We start from the raw sequence: 23250 nt of genomic DNA, 5'->3' as shown, positions 1-23250 counted from the left end.
AAAGAAAAATCGACTAGTTCGGTCTCAATTGCCAAAACGGTTAACTTAATGGAGACAGACATTTTGATCACCAACCAGCTGTGCCTTTGTGTTCGCTGGGCTTTAAAGTCAGCTGCTTACAGAGTGGCTTTCCTAATCTCCATCAACTTCTCCTCTCCAATACAGATAGCGGCGGTCCTCACCAGCTGTGCCTCTGTATTGGCCGATGGTCAGTTTGAACTTCTGCCTGGACGTGCCGATCTTGAAGTTGTCATAGACGGCGTAGGCCCTCTCTGTGCCGTAGCCCAGGTCAAACCTCACCTCATACTGGGTGGCCGTGTTAGTCAGATCATAGATCTTATCCAGACCTGGTGGAGGGGGAGAGAGAGAGACAGAGAGAGTGAGAGGGAGGGAGGGAGGGAGGAGCGAGAGAGAGAGAGAGAGAGAGAAAGAGAGAGAGAGAGAGAGAGAGAGAGAGAGAGAGAGAGAGAGAGAGAGAGAGAGAGAGAGAGAGAGAGAGAGAGAGAGAGAGAGAGAGAGAGAGAGAGAGAGAGAGAGAGAGAGAGAGAGGGAGTGAGAGGGAGGGAGGAGCGAGAGAGAGAGAGAGAGAGAGAGAGAGAGAGAGAGAGAGAGAGAGAAGAGAGAGAGGGAGAAAGAGGGATGGAGGGAGGAGCAAGAAAGAGAGAGAGAGAGCGAGAGTGAGAGCGAGTGAGCGAGAGGGAGAGAGAGAGAGTGAGAGAGAGGAGCAAGGGAGGGAGGAAGGGACAGAGAGAGAGAGAGAGAGAGAGAGAGAGAGAGAGAGAGAGAGATGGGGGAGGGGGAGCAAGAGATATGCGGTGAGAGTCACAGAGTGAGAGGGAGAGAAATACAGAAAGAGAGAAAGAATCCGAGACAGGTGAGGGAGGGAGATACAGAAAGAGAAAGAGAGAGACAGTGAGAGAAAGTGGCTCTTCTGGTCTATGGTATAATCCAATGCATACAATGTAGAACGTGCTTCATTCATCTGACGCCAAAGAACAGAACATTACTCTACTAACCGAGCCAGAATTCATCAGTCATGTCGCCGAAGCCGGCTGTGTACTGTCTCCAGCGCTTCATGAAGTCCATCTTGCCAGTGGTACGCCGCTGCAACATCTACAGCGAGAACACAAGTGGAGGACGTGATTAGGATTTCGGGGAGGCTTTGCAGGAAGTTTGACTATTAGGGAGGCTTTGCAGGAGGTTTGAATATTATATACCAATATGTATGTAGTAGGGCTGACCCCTATTAGTCGAATAGTCGACTAATCGATCGAAAGGAGCCGTAGTCGACTGCCAACCTCTTAGTCGAATGCAAAAAAATTAAAATAAAAATATTAGCCTATAATGTTTATTTTTTTTTTATTTTTTTTTTTGAATTTCTTTTATCATTCTTTCCAAAAGAAAAGAGGCCTAGAAGCGTGGCTAACGCTAATGGCACGCATACCAGAGGCTAACTGCCTAAAAAACAGGCACAGAGGCACTGAAAGAGGATTTCACCCATCTAATGAACACACTAGACTAGACAAATATCAAGATGTATCCATCAGTGGACCAATTGCATGCTTTTGCAGAGGACAAGAAGCCTTCCGTCGACTCCTTCAGACATTAAGCACCCCCACAGCCCAAATGGAATGATAAAAAAATATATAAATAAAAAAATAATACTTTTTTTTTTCATATTTATTTTTTTCATAGTCGACTAATAGTCGACTATCGGCTAATTTCGGCCAATCAAAGTCGACTATCCAAATCCTTAGTCGGGGACAGCCCTAGTATGTAGCAATAATGGCGACAAAAAAAACTTGCAAAACAATACAAATAATTTTCTCCCATTTTTATATACAAAATTCATTCTTCTATCGTCCCGGAAAGAGACAACATTTTCTCATTCAACCTCCAACAACACGATGACGCAAACAGTTGACACAATTGCAATATAGTATAGTGACCCCTGTACCATGTTACCAGATTCTTGCTAATACACAGGCCTGCATCCTCCAACATGCTATTACACCCGTCTATAACCACATGCTTGCTTTTCATGTCCTCATCTCACCAGCCAGCCACCTCCGTCTGTGTCCATGTCACAGTAGACCTCGATGGGTTTGGAGCGGTCGTTGTTGATGTAGATGGTGTAGATGCCACTCTCCGTGTTGCCGTTCCTCATCAGCTGAATGCAGTCCATAGGGAAGGGGTAGAGCACGCCGACTGGAGAGGTTGTGACAATGGGACATGGTTTAATGTGATGTGACATGGTTTAATGTGATGTGACATGGTGTGGCGTGCCTGTGCCACTGTATGAGATTGTATGACATCAATCAATCAGTTAAGCTTTATTTATTTATTTCATATAGAGTTGAAATGTGACGTGCCTTCGCAGATGAAAAAGTGTATCTTAGAAAAAGTATCCAGTAATTACGTTCTCTTTTTTTTTTTTTTTTTTTTTTTTTTAACTTACCGTACCTCAGTTTCACAGATGAAAAATATTCAGAATAGTTTTTTCTTCACTTGACTCTCAGGGCTTCTGTATTTTATTCTTTATATAATAATAATAACAACAACAACAACAACAACAACAACAACAACAACAACAACAATAACAATAACAATAACAATAATAATAATAATAATAATAATAATAATAATAATAATAATAATAATAATAATAATAATAATAATAATAATAATAATAATAATAGTAGTAATGATAATACATCAAATGTAAATGATATAAGATGGAAAGAGGGCAATAGAAATATACAATAAATGTGAAAAGTCAAATGTCTTCTTATATTAAAGTAAGGGTAAACTCTATGTACTGTATGAGCTTTGGCCATACTGCTTGATTAATTAAGATGGGCTATTCCTAATTGAACTAAAATTACCCTAAAGATATCTAACTGCCTATTTGACATGAAAAATATCATGAGCTTGTACTGTGTATAAAATTAAGAGACACAGGAACATCCTCCTCAATATTGACAGCCACTCACCAAAAAACAAGATTGGGAATCTCTGGACTAGTTGATTCAGAATGTCAGCAGTGGAAGATTCCATTATTTAGACCTCAGATTAGTTTTAAGAGCATAATGCCTGGAGTTCCGGTTTGACAACGGCATGTGACGGTCGCATTGGTCACACGCTCCGCTCCCGTTTTTGTTAATTTCGCTTAAAAACCTACTTTTTACAACACTAATGTGTTTAAACCTCAACGTATATATTAACTAAGACCTTCAACTAACTATATCAACAGGAAAAATCAACATGCCAGCAAAGAAAGATACTACAAAGAGACGTGAAGCAGACACTCTAACGGTAGACGCTGCGGTGACGCGCTCCGTGAAGGAGAAAGCGGACGCGATTGAGAATAAAACGTCCGACAATACCATGGAATCCAACGTTCCTACGACCTCATCCGAGACAGACATGGAGAATACTTCACCCGATTTCAAAACGCTGACCACTCTGATAAAGATCTTAACCGACAAGGTTGATAACGTTGATGCCAAGGCTGGTAATATAGCTGACAGAGCGGATAGGGCTGTTGAGAGAGCCGAAGCTAATGCTAACGCATTTAAGTTAGCTATAGAAGCTAAATTTGAAGACCTCAGGGCAGAGGCTGTAGTACAAACCGATCGCATAACGGCAGTTGCAAATACTGTGAATGAATACTCACTGAAACAAGAGGAGAAGAATAAGGATCTATATGATAATATCGCCAAAGTATTGAAGGAGATGCAAGTGGGGGACAAACAGCTTTGGCAGATGATACATGACAACAACGAGAAAAACACGGTCAGATTGCTCGAAATCGAACGTCACGCCCGCAGATTTAATATCCGTATAGTGGGTTTGGATGAATCAGTCAAATGCACAGATGCCTCGTTTGCTGCAGTGCTAGTCGAAATTCTAGGTTCTGAAATCCTACCTACAGAACCGATAGTGGACAAACGCTACAGAATAGGCAGCGTAAACTACAACAACAACAAAGAAAGAGTGATCATTGCCAGCCTACGTGAAACTGAAACAAGAGACACGATCATCAGGGAAACACAAAAGAAATGGGGAAAACCGATATATAAAGGGAAAAAAGTGTCGTTCTATGAGGACATGTGCAAGGAAGCTATAACTCTACGTGCCCGCTACAAGGATGTGGTACATCAGCTCTATGAGAAAGGTCTCCATCCCATCCTACGTTATCCAGCTAATCTTTCCATTGTGGAGGGAGATGGAAAAAGATTTGTGCTACGTTCGCTTGAGGCGGCAGAAGATTACATGAAGAATACAAAAAGTGGATGACAAGATTCATCTTTTTTGGATAACTTTGCAATCGCACGGACATCAAAAACGGCATCATACAAGCTTTTGACAACATTGAGGTATAAATAATTTAATATAAAACGCTAAACACTATATATATAGATTCATGGTAATATGCAGGTCATGATTTGATACCGACTTTTTTGGAACATTCTAGAATTTTCTATTTTCTTTTTTTACTTGAAGGCTATGAGTCATAATGGAATATACTGGATTGATATTGTTCTATGACACGAGGAATGTACTGGAACATTACAACAACAATCTGCAAGTCATGATCGGCTGACAGCATTCTGGAATACAATGCCTTTTTGGCCCTGGAAAATAACAACGATATGAGACTTGGACATGAAATAGATGTGAAGAACAGCGACCACCATAACAGATTAATGACCACTCTTGACAGGGGACGATCTGCATACAAGTATTTAAAAACCTCCTTGTTATCTAGATGTGTAAACATGCAGTTATTTAAAAAGAAAAAGAAAAAAAATTAGTTTATTCCCTGATTTTATGGATTTCGATAATCTAATTCTAAACATCGTTCTTTCTTTTTCTTTATTTCTGAAATGTTCTAACCAATACATGTTAGTAGAAGGTTTAAAAAAAAAATAAAAAATTTAAATGAGTATACTAATTGAGGTATATTTTTTATTTTGTTTAATTACATTAACGGGAGAGTGGCTTGGCCACAGGTGACATTCTATTAAATTAGAATTAAAAGTTTAGATTCTATGGTAATTTACATAGGAAAGTTTAGGATAAATTGCTCATTCTGGGCTGACCGGAGGTGCAAAATAGGATGCAAAATAGGACGCGAAGGAGGTATCAAATAGGTACCTTGTACGGCTCTTTAAGGGAGGGGGGATCAGGGGTTTATTTGTATATATGTATGTTTTTATGCTCTGCTCTCAACGGGACCTCAATAGTAGGATATATATCCATTGTGAATTCGCACTCCAGAAGCATTACCAACAACTACAAAACAACATGTATAGATTATGGCTAGTTTGAATATAATGATCTGGAATACTGGGGGAATAAATAATCAACATAAACGCAAAAGCGTGCTCACATTGATGAAAAACAAACAGGTTGACGTGGCTCTTCTAAGCGAAACGCACATTTTAGTGGAAGACAAAGCTACGTTAGCGGACAACATATACCATAACATTAGTCACTCTTCCTTTGGAACGAGAACCTGTGGAGTTGCTATAGTCGTGAAACGGAAGTTGAATATTGAATTGAAGGGAGTATGGTCTGATGCAGATGGTCGGATAACCATAGCTAAAATTGTATACAGGAATAGGAAAATAGTGTTGGTAGCGGTATATGCCCCAAATTTGTACGAAGCTAATTTCTACACTACACTTACCAGAACAATGTTAAACCTTCCTGAATACTCATTAATAATTGGTGCGGATTTTAATGCCATTTGGGATCCTGGGATGGATAAATCTTATCCCACCTTTTCCAACGAACAGAAAAATTCATCTAATGTGTTAAAGGATTGGTCGAAGAATACAGGTGTAAATGATCTATGGCGATCACTCAACCCCACGACCCGGAAGTACTCTTGTCGATCTGCAAGACATAACACACTTTCCAGAATAGATTATGTTTTTGCATCCCCGAGACTATTTGATAACTATGATGTGGAAATGGTACCCAATGCACAATCAGATCACTGTTATTTACTCCTAAAAGGATCATTTGGTATACTGTCATCCCGAGCCCCAAGATGGCGATTTAACTCGATATTGCTGAATAACAAGGAATTCATTACACAACTCAAAGAAGCTCTTTCTGTATTTCTACTGGAGAATGCGAAATCGGTACAGGACCCCAGAATATTATGGATGTCGGTAAAGGGATTGATCAAGGATTTTACCGGGTACTTTTCCTCCAAAATACGCAAGAATCGTTGCTCAAAACTGGCAGAGATGGAAACGCTTTACTCTACGTTATTTTCTTCTTTACAATACAACTACTCGGTTCGACTGGAAACTCAAATTAATGTGTTAAAAAAAGAGATTAATGCCATTTATAAACAACAATCTGAAGTACAAATACGTAGCACAAGACAACAGCACTACTTTCATGGTTCTAAACCAAGTCACCTACTAGCTATGCGGTTAAGAGTCAACGCAAAATTTGCAGATATAACTATCATTAAAACACAACAAGGACTTGTTACAGACCCTAAAAAAATCAACGAGACATTCAAAGAGTTCTACTCCAACTTGTATAAATCAGAAACGACCTTCGATCAAAACAAAATGGACACATAACCTCCCTAAACTATCAGAGCATGACGCTAAACAGTTAGAAACACACATCACACTAGATGAACTTAGGGAGGCCATATCTGAAATGCAAAGTGGTAGGGCTCCTGGAAGAGACAATATCCCACCAGAAATGTACCTCTCATGTTGGGACGTAATTGGACCCCTATTACTTGATATGATTTTATACTCAATCAAGGAGGGGAACTTCCATAAGAACGACAATATTGCACTCATAACAGTCCTCCTTAAAAAAGACAAAGACCCCACCGATTGCGGTAGTTATAGACCCTTAAGCCTCCTCGGAACCGATATCAAGCTGTACTCTAAGGTATTAGCCATCAGACTTCAAAATCATATGACGTCTTTAGTTCATCCGGATCAGACTGGCTTCATAAGAGGCCGCTTGATCACGGATAATATAAGACGATTACTACACGTACTAGATGCCAGCAAGGATGACACCACACCTAAGACGATGCTGTCCCTGGATGCGATGAAAGCTTTTGATAGGTTGGAATGGTCTTATCTATGGGCAGTATTAGAAAGGATGGGGTTAGGAAAAGGATTCATTGATATGATTAAAGTATTATACAAAGACCCATCGGCCATGATTACAACAGGTATAATCACCTCCGAAATCTTTCCGGTATCACGCTCTTCTAGACAGGGTTGCCCTCTTAGTCCCGGACTATTCGATTTATCATTAGAGCCTTTAGCACAATATATAAAACAATCCCAATCCATAGAACCAATCGCAATCAAGGGCACACAACATAAAATTTGTTTATATGCGGACGACGTAATACTGTTCATGCAAAACCCTAACACCGCAATGCCTCATCTTCTCAAGTTGATTGATGACTTTGGCAATCTATCAGGATTTAGGATAAATTGGCCAAAGTCGGCTTTCCTTCCACTTAATGCCCCTGCAAAGAATATACTCCTTCCAGAAGAAATACCAATGGTTAAACACTTTAGATGTTTGGGAGTTGAAGTATTCCCTACTATAAGCCAAACGGTGAAGTACAATTACATAAAAATCCAAAATAAGATCAAATACGACTTTGACAGGTGGTCAAAACTTAAAAACTCAGTACAGGCACAAGTATCAATAGTTAAGATGGATGTCCTACCTAGAATCAACTTCATTAGCTCAATGCTACCGTTATTCCCTCCAGATGGTTACTGGAAAAAATGTCACTCTACCGCATACAAATTTATTTGGAAAAACAAACCACCACGTATAAAAAGATCTACCGCACAGAGAAACAAAGCCGACAGAGGTATGGCATTTCCAGATTTTTACCACTATTTTAAGGCATACACTTTAAGACCACTGACAACCTGGTTTGATTCCCAAGCATCAGTATCCTGGAGAAATTTAGAAGTAAATATAGTAGCACCACATAGACTGCAGGACATAGTATACACCAAATGATCAATTAAGCAATGCAAATTGAAATTTGGCCCCATTATTACTCATGCAATCCGGATATGGCGTGAAACACAAAAAAAATATTCTAACCCACTATTATGTTGAGACAATGAACACACAACCGTGTGGTTTCATAACTTTATTCGACTGACTGTTTACGTTACAACACCAGCCCTACCTCGAGCGCTAACCACGCCCGTCTATTAAAGGCACAGTAGCCTACAGTGTAACTGCTAGTATGTCACAACCTATACGTAGCATAACAGGACATAACATTTCCCCCCCCTTCCCTTTTGCAACAGCAATAGAACATTCCAGTCCATGAACATAAACTGAACACTTCAGTCCACCAACCTGTGGCATTTACCCAGTAACATAGTCCCCATGCCAAGCGGGTGGAGCCCTCACCCTCTGAGGGCGAGCAGGCTGGGGAGCAGGGTCTGGTGGTTGTGGTGGGTTACCTCCCACCCTGGTTGCTTCCAAGCGGGGCTGCCAACTGCGGGTTGCAGCTTGGCTCAGGGATGATGCGGGCAGTGTCGGGGCACCCACCTTGTGCACGCGAGAACCATCATCTAGTCTGTAGGTGGCCGGACCCAGTTGACGGGTCACTCGGAGGGGTGCTGACCAGTATGAGCTCAGCTTGTTCTTGCGGTTGGCGTGTTTAATCCTGACCCAATCCCCTGCTGACATAGCGGGGGTCTGTACTCTGTGAGAGGCATCATACCTCCGTTTCATCTGAGCCTGTGAGCTTTGGACCTGATCTCTGGCCTTCTCGAGCCCAGGGCTCTCGCATGCAGGGGCCGGTTCAGCTCTCAAGCAGTCTAGTGGTTGTTTAATTTCTCGCCCAATCATGAGCAGAGCCGGAGAGACCCCTGTGGTGGAGTGCTTGGATGCCCGGATGGTCAGGAGAGTTTGGGTGAGTGCAGCGCTGAAGGTTTTCCCCTCCTCCAGGCAGGCTCGGATTCCATTCTTCAGAGATTTGTTTAGGCGTTCAACGCCGCCGTTACTTTCAGGATGGTAGACCGACGTCCTGATGTGCCTGATGGACCTCAGTGACAGGAACTCCGAGAACTATGCCGAAATGAATTGAGGGCCATTGTCTGTGGTGACGACACTGGGCAGGCCCCAGCGCCCAAACAGCTTGACGAGGTTGTCGGTGATGCTCTGTGTGGTGATGGAGCTGAGTTCGATGGCTTCTGGCTACTTTGAGTGTAGGTCGTGCACGACCATCAGGTAGCGGGCATGTGCCGGGGCCCCATGAAGCTCTCCGCATAGGTCAACCTGAATGTGCTCCCACGGCGCGGACGGCCACGGGGTCGGGGTGAGGGGTGCTGTAGCCGGCTGGCCCGTTTTCCCACTCAGCAGGCAGCAGGTACAGTTGCGCACCAGCTCCTCTACGTCGCCGTCTATGTGAGGCCACCACACTGTGTCTCTGCAGCGTTGTTTCAACTTAACCACCCCCAGGTGGCCGCCGTGCGCCATGTGCAATACCCTGGCCCTCAGCGCCTCTGGTATAATAGCGCGGTGACCGCGGGCGAGGCACACCTCCCCCCAGCAGGAGAGCTCGTCGCGGACTCGGCGGTAGGGAGTAGTCGGTCCTCCGCCGTGGCTGGCCAGCCGTCCTGGATATAGGCACGGAGATTTGCAAATGTCTCATCTTCAGCCGCAGCCTGCTGCAGCTCAGCCAGCGTGACTACTGCGCTGAGCGGTCCATGCAGCATGTGGACCCAGTCCACGTCGTCCTCCTGTTCAGGACTCGCCTCACCTGCCTCTTTTGTCGTAGAGACGGCTCTCGAAAGAAGGTCAGCTACCGTGTTAGAGCGCCCCGGCATAAACTCGAGTCTGAAGTTGTACTGATTCAGCCCACCTCAGTAGCCTCATAGGCTTGTGCCCCGCCCTTCGGGTCGCCAGCAGCGCTGTCAGAGACTGATGATCTGTGCGAATGGTGAACGCCCTGCCATACAGGTAGACATGCCAGCGTTTGCAGGCCCACAGACAGGCGAGGGCCTCCCTTTCCCCCACCAAGTATTTCTGCTCGGCTGGTGTGAGGGCCCGAGAGGCAAAAGCCACTGGACGCTCTACCCCTCCATGAACCTGGGATAGCACGGCGCCGAGCGCCACCCCAGAGGCATCACAGGTGACCAAGGTGGGCGCGGTCAGGCTGAAATGCGCCAGTGTTGGCGGGGACGTGAGCTGCTGTTTGATGACGCGCACAGCCTCTCGGCAGGCCGGGGTCCAGTCCCATACCGCATCCTTGCGTAACAGCTGGCGCAGAGGGGCCGTCGAGTCAGAATAGTGTGGCATGAACCGGAGGTAGTAGCCAGCCATGCCCAGAAAAGAAGACAGCTTGGACGGCGACTGCGGGTCCGGCAGGGACAGGATTGCTTCGGTGTGGGACATGATCGGGGTGATACCCTCCCTGGAGAGCCTGAACCCCAGGAACTCGACCTCAGTAGCTCCAAATGTACACTTCTCCGCATTGAGTGTGACCCTGTGTTGCTTGAAGCCCTGGAAGACCTGCTCCAGGCGAGCGTCGTGGAGTGCAGCGGTGGGTGCATGCACCACCACATCATCCAAGTAGATGCTGACCCCCTGGATGCCAGCCAAAATGAGCGACATTATTTTCTGAAAACAGCTTGGGGCTGATGACAGGCCAAAAGCCATGCGCTTGTACCTGAAAACCCCCACATGTGTGACAAACGCTGTGAGGTCCATACTGCCCGGTGCCAGGGGAACCTGCAGGTAGCCGTGAAGTAAATCCATTTTACTGAAAATCGTGGAGCCATGGAAATGGCTAGTCAGCTCCTCCGCTGTGGGGAGGGGATACTTGTCAGGGATGATGGCTTTGTTTACGTCTGTCAGATCGACGCATAGACGCAGTCCGCGTCCCCCCCCCCCCCCCCCCCCCCCCGTTTCTTGGCTATCACCAGGTTGGACACCCAGGGAGAGGCGTTGATCGGTTCTATGACGTCCTCCTTCACCAGATGATGAATCTCCTCCTCCACCGCATCACGGAGGGCCAAGGGAATGCGCCGCAGAGGCTGAATGACGGGTCGGACAGACGTGTCCACCGAGGGCTGGTGCACAAATCCAGTCATACAGCCCAGGCCTTCGAACAGTGTCGGGTGATGGTCAGGCCAGGACGCGGTGACCTGCAGGACGCGTAGACCCCCAGCGTCGGTCAATGTGAAGTCCAGAGCATGAAACAGGTCTAGCCCCATGATGTTAGCCCCTCTCCGTGTGATGTAGAACTCTGTGTCAGGGATGCGTCTCTTTTTGTACTCAACAGGTAGGCAGGCTACCCCTAAAGTGGTGATCGGGGCATGGCCATACCCCGACAGGGCGTTTGCTGCTGTAGTCAACGGCACGTGACTGAAGAGCCGGTCATAAGTGGACTTATTCAGGAGCGACACTTTAGCCCCTGTGTCCACGAGGAGTGGTATGGAGGCCCCACCCACACGACATGTGCAATGACTGAATGAGGCCTGTGGGCTTTGTACTGTATTGATGGGAACAGCCCCAGACTGTGCGTGATCAGGAGGAGAGCGACACCAGCGCGCAAAATGGTTAACCCTGTTGCAGTTACGGCAGCGCTTGCCTAGAGCAGGGCAGGACAGGTCCCTGGTTGCATGCTTAGGGGAGCCACAGTTACCACAACGCCTTTGTCCATTCTCCCCCTCCCTCAGCGCCCTGTCTGCCACTCTCTGCACATCGAAGCTGTAACCGTCTGCGCCAGCTGCCTCCTGGGCCACGTTCTGAACTCCGGGTGGAGGTGACGTCACAGGCTCATGCACCGCGCGTGAAAACTTGCGCGCCTCAGAGATAGCTGTCTCCAACTGTTTTCCAATCACTACTGCATCAGCTAGTGTCATGGCGTCCGGCTCTAATAACAGTCTCTCCCTCAGTTGAGCACACAATGTTCTTTCAATCAGCTGGTCGACTATGAGTCCATCCTCCAAGTTCCTAAAATCACAATGCTTGGCTAGCTCCCGCAAGGCAGACACATATTGCGAAACAGTCTCACCAGACCTCTGTGCTCTCTGGCGGAACTCAAAACGGTACATCCGACGGCTTCTTCCCGAGCTAAAATGCGACTTCAGAGCCTCGGTAGCAGTAGAGTACTTATCGTCGGCTAATGTAAGCGTAGCATAAATCCGTTGCCCCTCCTGTCCGAGGCAGTGTCGCAGAAGTGCACACTTTCTAGCTTCTTCCAGATCCTCCAGTCCCAACGCCAATAAATAGTCCTCAAATGACGTTAGCCATCTAACCCATGGAACAGCTGGGTCACCGGGAACAGGTAGAAACGGTGGTGGCGGTGGTAAAACGAAATCAGCCATCCTCGTTCGCCAATTATTATGTTGAGACAATGAACACACAACCGTGTGGTTTCATAACTTTATTCAACTGACTGTTTACGTTACAACACCAGCCCTACCTCGAGCGCTAACCACGCCCGTCTATTAAAGGCACAGTAGCCTACAGTGTAACTGCTAGTATGTCACAACCTATACGTAGCATAACAGGACATAACACCCACATAAATGGCATAGTCATACTCCCCTATTCAATAACAATGCACTCCTGATTGGAAAACGACCTATACCCTAAATGGGAAAAGCAGGGCATACACACATTAGGAGATGTTTTCAACAAACGGGGTTTTTGTAGATATGAAGACATACATAAAAAAATGTATCTCACCAGTTCCACATATTATTTTTATGCACAGTTATTGGTATGTTTGAAGGCTCATGGAGTCCCATTAACACTTTGATCGCCGGGGTTAAATTCATAATTTACCATACCTCGCCAGCCCTTCTTTGCAGGGCTATAACTTTTTAAATTATTGCTAAATTGACATTACCATGGCCCATTCAAAGTCCTATATCTATTGTTCAGGGTGTAGCAACGTTATACTTTTTCATTCACATATTCATACTAAAATACGGTCTAAAGTATAAGTATGTTTTTATCGTTTTCTGCAGCTTTCTCCAGAACGTGATTTATAGCCCTAAATGCATTGATGATTGTATACAGTTTGATAGCAATCGGCGCGAGATAAAACATTTCAACTGCACGTACTTCTAGAAGTTACTACGTATGATCTGATGTTGACCGGATGGGCGGGGGGTCGTTTATAATTCCGTGGGCAACGTTATATCATTCATCTAGTGTGGGTGATATGATCATTAGAGCAGTTAGTATAGAAGACATTAAAAAAGAACGCTGAAACTCACCGTAGCTTCCTCTCGCCGTTGGGAGATGAGCGTGGAACAGAATTTGTTCTATTATGGATGTAGAAATACCCGATCCATTTCCAGGTTGTATAATAGTATATACGTCCAAATCATGTTGTTTATCGAGTTATTGGCAACGGATCGCTATCCATTGTGTCGAGATCGAGTCCCGGGACCTATAGCGAGTGATCGGACCAAATTGAAATGAACACCAGCTTCCACTTCCTGTTTCTTCCCTGGGCGATCAGGCCGATCGGCCACCAGATGGCGCTCTTGAACCGTTAGAGAGTTGATAGGGGCTCACCAGTACATCTCATGTCTCCGGGGGAGAAATATGATTTCGATCACAGATTTTTGAAATATTGATATCAAAGACGCTGTCCAGCGTCAACGGCAGAATGAGCATGGCGGGGAATGACGTGTTCCAGCGTCAACTGCGATTAAAGGGTTAATGTTGTGAAGGGCCAGATTAAACCGAATATATATATTTATTTATATATATATATTTAATTGTATTTGTATATTCTCTAATATTCCCTGATATCCCTTGTATATTCCTTGTACAATATGCATTGAATATCCATTCTAGCCTACTGAACATCCCATAATAGTCTCCATTCTACTATTGGTCGAGACCTTGGTGCCAGGCTGCCATACCCCTCAGACCCAGTTCAAACGTACCGCTCCACATGTACGAACAAGTCCTAGTTCCGCGTAGGAATCTGACTACCGCACCACTAATGGGACTATTTGTTCATAGTGCGTATATATACTGCGCTACTAAAGTAGGACTTTCTTTTCAGTCCAGTTTCTTACCCTCCAATAGAGTCACAGACGTAAAGCCTCCCCGCGACGCCACGTGTGGGAGTAAGGCCAAGTTCGCCTACCATCGGTATTGAGACATCGTGTATATTAATATTTGAATAGTCATATTTGGCACTATATCGTCGAGTTGGACGTAGTCTATTAAGCTAATAATAGTCTGTTAATATATAGTGCTTCGTGCGGTGAGAATACTACCGTAGTCAGTACCCCATCGTTTCGGGCAGAGAACTGGCTGCTTATCCAGGGTGGTTGACCCCACGTGAAGCTGCACCCGAGGAGCCCCAGAGCCGACGAGCGAGTGGACCTGTATACCGGATTATTCTACCGACGACAGCCCGCCTTCCCAGGCACGGATTATGCTTTGTATACTTTGATTATTCCATGGATAAAGACCCCCGACACTGCCGTGTGTTGGAACCCCCCCCCCTGGAGAGGACGCAAGGTGAGGAGACGCTCTGCAAGACGAGGTCGCTTCACGTCTCTCCCCCGTGGACCGGAGAGAGCCGGCCCACAAAGAGTCCACCTGCTTTCATCTGTGGTCCAAGGATCGCCGGCGCATTGAACGGCACTACAGTGGGTTCACCTGGGATACCCTTGGCCGGATGAGGCAGCCGGATTCTACCCCCCCCCCCCTTCCTACTCCTGTCGGCTTACAAGCGACCGGATTAACCCCCCCTAGTGTGTCCAGTATATAATCATTAAAGTATCATTGCTGTTATTCCTTAAACTATTCCAGGTCGTATATGTACCACCTGCGCCTTCAGAGATTGGACATTCTCTATTGATATACCGACGAATACTCTTGCCATAAAAGTGCATACTAATTTCCATTCATAAATGTGATTGATTTGATTAAGTGCTTGCTCTACACACCATCGCTGTGTAGAAATAAAGACCTATTTCTAATTCGTACATTTGTGTTGGATCCGTTTCATCTACGTGACAGTGTTCATCATAATATATTTATGCCGTGTACTGGGTGGCCGAATATTAAGTACAAAGGTAGTGGTAGTAAGTATCATATCTAGTAATACAGTCAGGGAATTGTACCCCTCAGTTACAATTGGTCCTTCGAGCCGGAGGGTAATTAGTGTAATATTAATATAGTGTTATTAATATTGAAATGGCCTATGATGAACACTCCACGAAACGATCCTCCTAACCAACGCCCGCAGCGCGAACGACGGCTCCCTCAGTACTTAGAGGCTTACGCTGTCAGTCAACAACCTAGTCTTCTACTAACAGTAAACGCGGTAAAACTAGAAAGTAAAAGTATGTCTAACCCCAACGCCCAGACTACCCCGACCATAGAGGCCCCTACGGGCTCTAATGTAACTGACCAAGTTCACGGTGGGGACCAGTGGGAACCAGACATGACTTCACACCCCGCCAGTACTGAAGAAGTAGTCCCTGACGAGTCCCGGGAGGAATACAACGCTACCGAGAGAGAACTCGGCACGGAAGAAGACGGGGAGAGCACCGTGGAGATAGAGCTCCAAGGCTCCGCAAGGAGTACCCCGAGGGAAGGCTCCCCTATACAACCGCCTTCTCCCAGCGAGGCAGAGAGGACCCTACAGCAGGCCTTCCTCATCAGCCTGAACGCCGCTGCTGAACGCGACCGACTGCAGATCCAGCAGCGGAGCGAAGAAGAGCATATACGTCTAGAACTAAGACGCATTCAGAGAGAAGAGAATGTGGCCCGAGACCGAGCAGACAGCCAGCGAGCAGCTGCTGGTGCTCTACGGGACGCAGAGCGCGACAGACAGCAAGCGCAACTAATAGAACAGCTGATCAGACGGACAACACCCTCTCCCTCCGCCAGAGGCTCCAGGAACTCGTCTAGACACACCTCCAGGGCGGCATCCCCTAGCCGAGTAAACAACCCTGAACTTGACCAACAGACGAGGTCTATACCCCCCACAGACCACCTCCCCCCACCGGTCCAAGCGAGACCTAGCAACCGGGAAGGAGCAGCATATCCTGTGGAGAGGCTAAACCAGAGACTACAAGCACTGGATGACCTAACTGAAGACGAAGAGGAAGAGGAGGAGAACCACGCCCGACGACAGCACAGTACTCTACCGGACCAGGAGGTCCGGTACAGCCCAGGCTATACTCCCGCGGAGCTGCGCTACAGACCCCCGACTCTATACACGGGTGAGCACGACGCACGACCCGCACCGAGGAACAGCACCTGGACAAGCGGGCCATGGTACACTGCCGGTACCAGCCCATACCAAGGAGCGGGAGGAGACTCGCCTAGGAGGCCTCTCCCCCAACGCTCGCCGATGTATCCACAGTCAGCGTCATACATTGGCACGCCTATGGTACCCGACTTCACCCAAGAGAACCGGGCCCAGTATACGGAACTCCGCATGTGTCTGGAGACCATGTTGGTGGATGTATTGGATGAACGCCACAAATACGCCATCCTACTGAAGCACTTAAAGGTACCCCGCGCACATAATATAGCGCTCGCCTACGCGACTTCCACCACCCCATACACAGCAGCGCTGGTAGCATTGGACCAGAGGTATGGGCGCATATGGGATTACGTGATCCAGGAGATCCGACACATCGACCGCTTACCCCCAGCAATAGACAATCGAGCACTGGACGACCTGTCCATCAGAGTGCAGTCCCTGGTAGGGATGTTGGGAGCGCAGAGAGAGAAGGGGAGGCATGAACTTTACGCCAACTCAAATGTGGAAAGGATCTTGGAGAAGCTGCCGCCCGCTCGACAGGAGCGTTTTAGGCGACAGAGGGACCACCGAGACCCGAATGGCCCCGAACCGAACCTCCTCGATCTAGCAGACTTCCTGGCGAGAGAAGTCAGCAGCCTACGGCTAGATACATTCGGACGGAGCACCCCTGGCTCCAGAGAAGGAACCAGACGACTAAATGATGGAAGAAGATCGGTGACTGTGATGCACCAATCGGAGTCAGTACCGAGCAGCAGGAGCCACAGTACCCCCTCCAGAACGGAGAAGTGGAAGATAGTGTGCCCCTACTGTGAGAAAGAACACTGGCTAGCGCAATGTGACTCCTTCCCCAAGCTGAACGCGGAGGAAGCAAGTCAATGGATAAAGTCCAACAAGCGCTGTTTTCGCTGTGCGCGCTCACACATGGCAGCCGAATGCCGCTTAAAGAAAAGGTGCACCAAGTGCGATGGAGCCCATCTGGACATACTTCACGACAGTAACAGACGGCGCCCTTCACCCGCACCATCCAGCCGCAAAGCGAGCGTCATGTACATCGATCCCGCCAGCAGCAGTGGAGCCCGAGTACTCCTAAAAGTAGTGCGTGTGACACTAAGCTACCAGAATAAAGTCCTGGACACTTACGCCGTCCTCGATGACGGGTCAGAGAAGACCCTGCTGCTCGCCTCCGCTGCGGCCCAGCTAGGGCTGCGGGGAAGCGAAACCCAAATGACAATTCGGACAATAAGACGAGATTTGAAGACGATAAAGGGCGAGAATGTCTCATTCTCTATCGCAGCAAGCGGCCAGCCTGAGCGACGGTACCAGATTACAGACGCTTTCACCAGCCAAGAAATAGGACTGTCGCGGTACACATACCCCGTCGCCAAGCTGATGGAGAAATATGCACATCTGCGCAAGTTACCGATCCCGCTCATAGACAATGCTATGCCGACCCTGTTGATAGGCTCCGACCATGCAGACCTCATTGTCCCGATAGACCGGGTTCATACCGGACCCCGAGGCTGTCCTGCAGCAGTCGAGACCCGTTTGGGATGGACTCTCCAAGGCCCGCTCGCCAAATCTCTCAACCGAAGTACAGCCACTAGATGTCTCCACTCCCGAGTCACAGAGGGAGAAACCGCACTCCTGCAACACGTAGAGCGGCTATGGACCTTGGAACAAACGCCCTTTAAGAACGGAAAGAAAGACATTCGCTCTAAAGATGACATTTACGCCATTCACCTCCTCGAGACAGGGACCAAGAGAGTCCCGGTCAACGGCGTGTTGAGATACGCCACGCCACTCCTGCGGCGAGAAGGAATGCCTACTTTCCACGCCAAGACAGACGCCACAGAACGGTACCTGCTGAACACGGAGCGGCGCTTAGCCAAGAACCCCGCCCAAGAGAGTGTATACCGCGCTGAGATTGAGAAGCTCATCACAGCGGGACACGTCACAAAGATGGACATTAAAGAGGCTGACCAGACCACTGAATCGTGGTACGTGCCTCACCACAAGGTCCATCACAACGGTAAAGACCGCATAGTATTTAACTGCAGCTACCAGATCGGATCCCAAAATCTGAATAAAGAGTTACTGCCCGGTCCCACACTCGGCCCCTCCCTACTCGGCGTTCTACTCCGCTTCCGCCAGGAAAAGGTGGCCATCAGCGGGGACATTAAAGGAATGTTCCTGCAGGTGAGATTAGTAGAGGCGGACAAGCCCCTGTTACGGTTCCTATGGAGAGAGAAGCCAGGAGATGAGCACCCAGCCATCTACCAATGGGAAGTCCTCCCCTTCGGAACGACGTGCAGCCCCTGCTGTGCTACATTTGCACTACAGAAACATGTAGCAGAGGACCCAGCAGCGGACGAAGAGGTCCGACACAGCGTAAAGAACAGCTTCTACGTAGACAACTGTCTACAAAGCCTTTCAACCCAAGAAGAAGCCGAGGCTCTCCTGATTAAACTCTGCGCCTCATTGATCAAAGGCGGCTTTGATCTCAGGCAGTGGGCCAGCAGCGATCCGCAAGTACTGCGCAGCCTCTCCTCCGAGGACAAGGCAGCCAGCAGCGAGACCTGGATGGCTACAATCCCGGGAGAAGCCCAGGAGATGACCCTGGGATTGGTGTGGCGATTCAAAACAGATTCGCTTCACTACAGACACAAGCCCCTGACTACGGAGCAGGGAAGGCCGGCGGCGGCGCCGACCACCAGACGGAGTGTGTACACAACACTCGCCCGACAATATGACCCGCTAGGATGTATTCTACCGTACACCACCAGGGCAAAAATGATTGTACGAGCATTGTGGGACAAGGACCAGGGCTGGGACGACCCCATTCCCGCACACCTTGCATCCACCTGGAGAGAGTGGGAGATGGAGCTCCACTCACTCCCAGGCGTTAATATGCGCCGAAGCTACTTCCCACCCACGGTGAGGCCAGAGACATGTAAAATGGACTTACACGTCTTCAGTGACGCCTCAGAGGTCGCATACGGATCAGTAGCCTACTTGCGGGCCCAAGAGAAGGGGGGAGAGATCTACACAGCATTTGTCCTCGCCCGCTCGAGAATAGCCCCACGCAAGCAACAATCTATCCCACGTCTAGAGCTCTGCGCAGCCCTAGCCGGAGCGCACCTAGCCACGCTCATCCAACGTGAGCTCACCATACCGGTGTCTAGAACAATCCTGTGGTCAGATTCCACGACAGTACTCGCCTGGATCAAATCGGACTCATGCAAGTACAAAGTCTTCGTGGGAGTCAGAGTCACCGAGATTCAAGACTTAACCGAAGAGTTAACCGGAGAAACAGAGTGGCGCTACGTTGATACAAAACAGAACCCAGCTGACGTCATCACCCGGGGGATGCCCCTGGATGACCTCACCCGTCGCAATGTCTACAGTGACGGCCCCGCATTCCTAAGACTCCCGGAAGGACAGTGTCCCATGCCTATCCCGAGGGAAGCAAGTCCAGAGGAGGTGGAAAATAAGAAGTCTGTGTTCTGTGGATTGAGCACCGTAGCCTCCACCGACCCTAACATAGACGATTGCACGTCCATAGAGAGTGCACAACAAAGAACATTCCTGCGGTACCACCCGGAGTGCAAGTCCCCCGCTGATATGTCAGCAGCTAACTACGAGGAAGCAGAATTGCTTCTACTGCAGCGAGCCCAGAGAGACTCGTTCCCCGATGAATTGGCCTGTCTACAGGGAGGAAAGCCCGTCCCATCCGACAGCAGATTAATTCATCTGGCCCCCGAGAGCGACGCTCATACCCTCATCAGAGTGGGTGGCCGCCTACGCAGAGCCCCCAATCTACCGGATGACATTAAATACCCGATCGTATTGAACAGCCGACACAAGGTCACAGAGCTGATTATAAAGAAATACGATGAGGATGTACATCACGCAGGAGCAGAAAGAGTCTTCGCGGAAATCAGACGTCGTTACTGGATCCTACAAGGAAGAGAGGCGGTACGACGCTTCCAGCGAACATGTCTAGACTGCCGCAAGTGGCGCGCGCAGCCCAGCATACCAAGGATGGCTGACCTTCCTCCATGTCGCCTCCGAATCGGTGACAAGCCATTCCACTCAACGGGTATGGACTGCTTTGGCCCGCTGCACATAAAGAAAGGAAGAGGAACCGAGAAGCGGTGGGGTATTGTATTCAAATGCATGACCACCAGAGCGATACACATCGAGCTTCTCCCGACCATGAGCACAGACTCATTCCTTATGGCCTTCCGTAGATTCACATCACGGAAAGGAAGACCGTCTACCCTATTGTCCGATCATGGGACAAACTTCAAAGGCGGCGAAAGAGAGCTGAGAGAGAGCTTCCAAGCTATGGGCCCAGAACTTAAGACCCACCTCGCTCCAGCACAGGTTGATTTCCAATTCAACCCCCCAAACGCACCCCACTTCGGTGGCACTTGGGAACGAGAAGTGCGCTCCATAAAGACAGCCCTGTACGCAGTACTTGGGGCCCAGACTGTGGCGGAAGAAGTCCTAATGACAGTCCTCACGGAGATTGAGGGAGTACTTAACTCGAAGCCCCTCGGATATGTCTCCAGTGATGTGGCGGATATCGACCCAGTTACCCCCAACACACTCCTGATGGGGCGGCTAGATCCTGCATTACCCCAGACAATGTACCGGCCTGAAGAAGCGAACGGCCGACGAATGTGGAGGTACAGCCAAGTATTAGCCGACAAGTTTTGGAGCAGTTTCCTACTGCACTACCTACCGTCTCTACAGACCCGCCAGAAGTGGGTAAAGGAGAGAGACAATTTGACAGAAGGAACAGTCGTCATGATTATTGATCAATCACTGCCCAGAGCTATGTGGCCGGCCGGCCGCGTAAGCAAAGTGATCACCGGTGCCGACGGCAAGGTCAGAGCAGCTGAAGTGCTCGTCCAGGGTCGCACTTACACCCGTCCCGTGGCGAGGCTCATAGAACTGCCCCGACTCCCAGACACAATCGATGATGACCATGACCCTATAACCCTATGACTTTGTGAAGTTGACTGACCCCTACAGCAAACCCTTATGTGTAAATAGACAACGCGATTAATCTGTCTCTGTTTAACTGATTAGGTCTGGGACCAATCAGGGGGTGGCTGTTGTGAAGGGCCAGATTAAACCGAATATATATATTTATTTATATATATATATTTAATTGTATTTGTATATTCTCTAATATTCCCTGATATCCCTTGTATATTCCTTGTACAATATGCATTGAATATCCATTCTAGCCTACTGAACATCCCATAATAGTCTCCATTCTACTATTGGTCGAGACCTTGGTGCCAGGCTGCCATACCCCTCAGACCCAGTTCAAACGTACCGCTCCACATGTACGAACAAGTCCTAGTTCCGCGTAGGAATCTGACTACCGCACCACTAATGGGACTATTTGTTCATAGTGCGTATATATACTGCGCTACTAAAGTAGGACTTTCTTTTCAGTCCAGTTTCTTACCCTCCAATAGAGTCACAGACGTAAAGCCTCCCCGCGACGCCACGTGTGGGAGTAAGGCCAAGTTCGCCTACCATCGGTATTGAGACATCGTGTATATTAATATTTGAATAGTCATATTTGGCACTATATCGTCGAGTTGGACGTAGTCTATTAAGCTAATAATAGTCTGTTAATATATAGTGCTTCGTGCGGTGAGAATACTACCGTAGTCAGTACCCCATCGTTTCGGGCAGAGAACTGGCTGCTTATCCAGGGTGGTTGACCCCACGTGAAGCTGCACCCGAGGAGCCCCAGAGCCGACGAGCGAGTGGACCTGTATACCGGATTATTCTACCGACGACAGCCCGCCTTCCCAGGCACGGATTATGCTTTGTATACTTTGATTATTCCATGGATAAAGACCCCCGACACTGCCGTGTGTTGGAACCCCCCCCCCTGGAGAGGACGCAAGGTGAGGAGACGCTCTGCAAGACGAGGTCGCTTCACGTCTCTCCCCCGTGGACCGGAGAGAGCCGGCCCACAAAGAGTCCACCTGCTTTCATCTGTGGTCCAAGGATCGCCGGCGCATTGAACGGCACTACAGTGGGTTCACCTGGGATACCCTTGGCCGGATGAGGCAGCCGGATTCTACCCCCCCCCCCTTCCTACTCCTGTCGGCTTACAAGCGACCGGATTAACCCCCCCTAGTGTGTCCAGTATATAATCATTAAAGTATCATTGCTGTTATTCCTTAAACTATTCCAGGTCGTATATGTACCACCTGCGCCTTCAGAGATTGGACATTCTCTATTGATATACCGACGAATACTCTTGCCATAAAAGTGCATACTAATTTCCATTCATAAATGTGATTGATTTGATTAAGTGCTTGCTCTACACACCATCGCTGTGTAGAAATAAAGACCTATTTCTAATTCGTACATTTGTGTTGGATCCGTTTCATCTACGTGACAGTGTTCATCATAATATATTTATGCCGTGTACTGGGTGGCCGAATATTAAGTACAAAGGTAGTGGTAGTAAGTATCATATCTAGTAATACAGTCAGGGAATTGTACCCCTCAGTTACAGTTAAGGATACCAATTGAACACCACAGATACCACAAATTCTGCTATGAAAGAGAGACATCGTTTTGTATCAGATTTTTATCATCAATTACTAACGTCCTCATATGGAATCCTCCCCCTAGACTCAGTCTGGAGGAGGGATATACCAGACCTGGAAATAGATTTTGATTGGCAAGAAGCCTGGGCAAATGTTCGACTTGCATCAAGGAACCCGGACCATCAACAAATTAATCTTAACTATATTCATAGGACATACCTGACTCCTATAAGATTGAACAGAATGGGCCTTAAACAAGACTCCAGATGCTCCTTATGTACAAATGCGGATGAGGGTACATTTATGCACATGTACTGGGATTGCCCACCAGTTAAGATATTCTGGAAAGAA

At 47.9% G+C, this 23250-nt stretch overlaps 1 protein-coding gene across 1 annotated transcript in view; it reads right to left on the bottom strand.

The window, feature by feature from the left end:
* Positions 1-23250, bottom strand: part of tnn (tenascin N) — a 136242-nt gene that overhangs the window by 12170 nt on the left and 100822 nt on the right. The window contains exons 13-15 of the mRNA XM_084327725.1: positions 2057-2208; positions 1017-1113; positions 183-347 (exon numbers count right to left, since the gene is read on the bottom strand). Coding sequence (XP_084183851.1) covers positions 183-347; positions 1017-1113; positions 2057-2208 — 414 coding nt within the window. The remainder of the gene's footprint in view (positions 1-182; positions 348-1016; positions 1114-2056; positions 2209-23250) is intronic.

The sequence above is a fragment of the Notolepis coatsorum genome (genome assembly GCF_963971535.1).
Source record: "Notolepis coatsorum genome assembly, chromosome: 13".
In the NCBI taxonomy this organism is placed as follows: domain Eukaryota; kingdom Metazoa; phylum Chordata; class Actinopteri; order Aulopiformes; family Paralepididae; genus Notolepis; species Notolepis coatsorum.
This window is presented reverse-complemented; position numbering and strand designations above follow the sequence as displayed.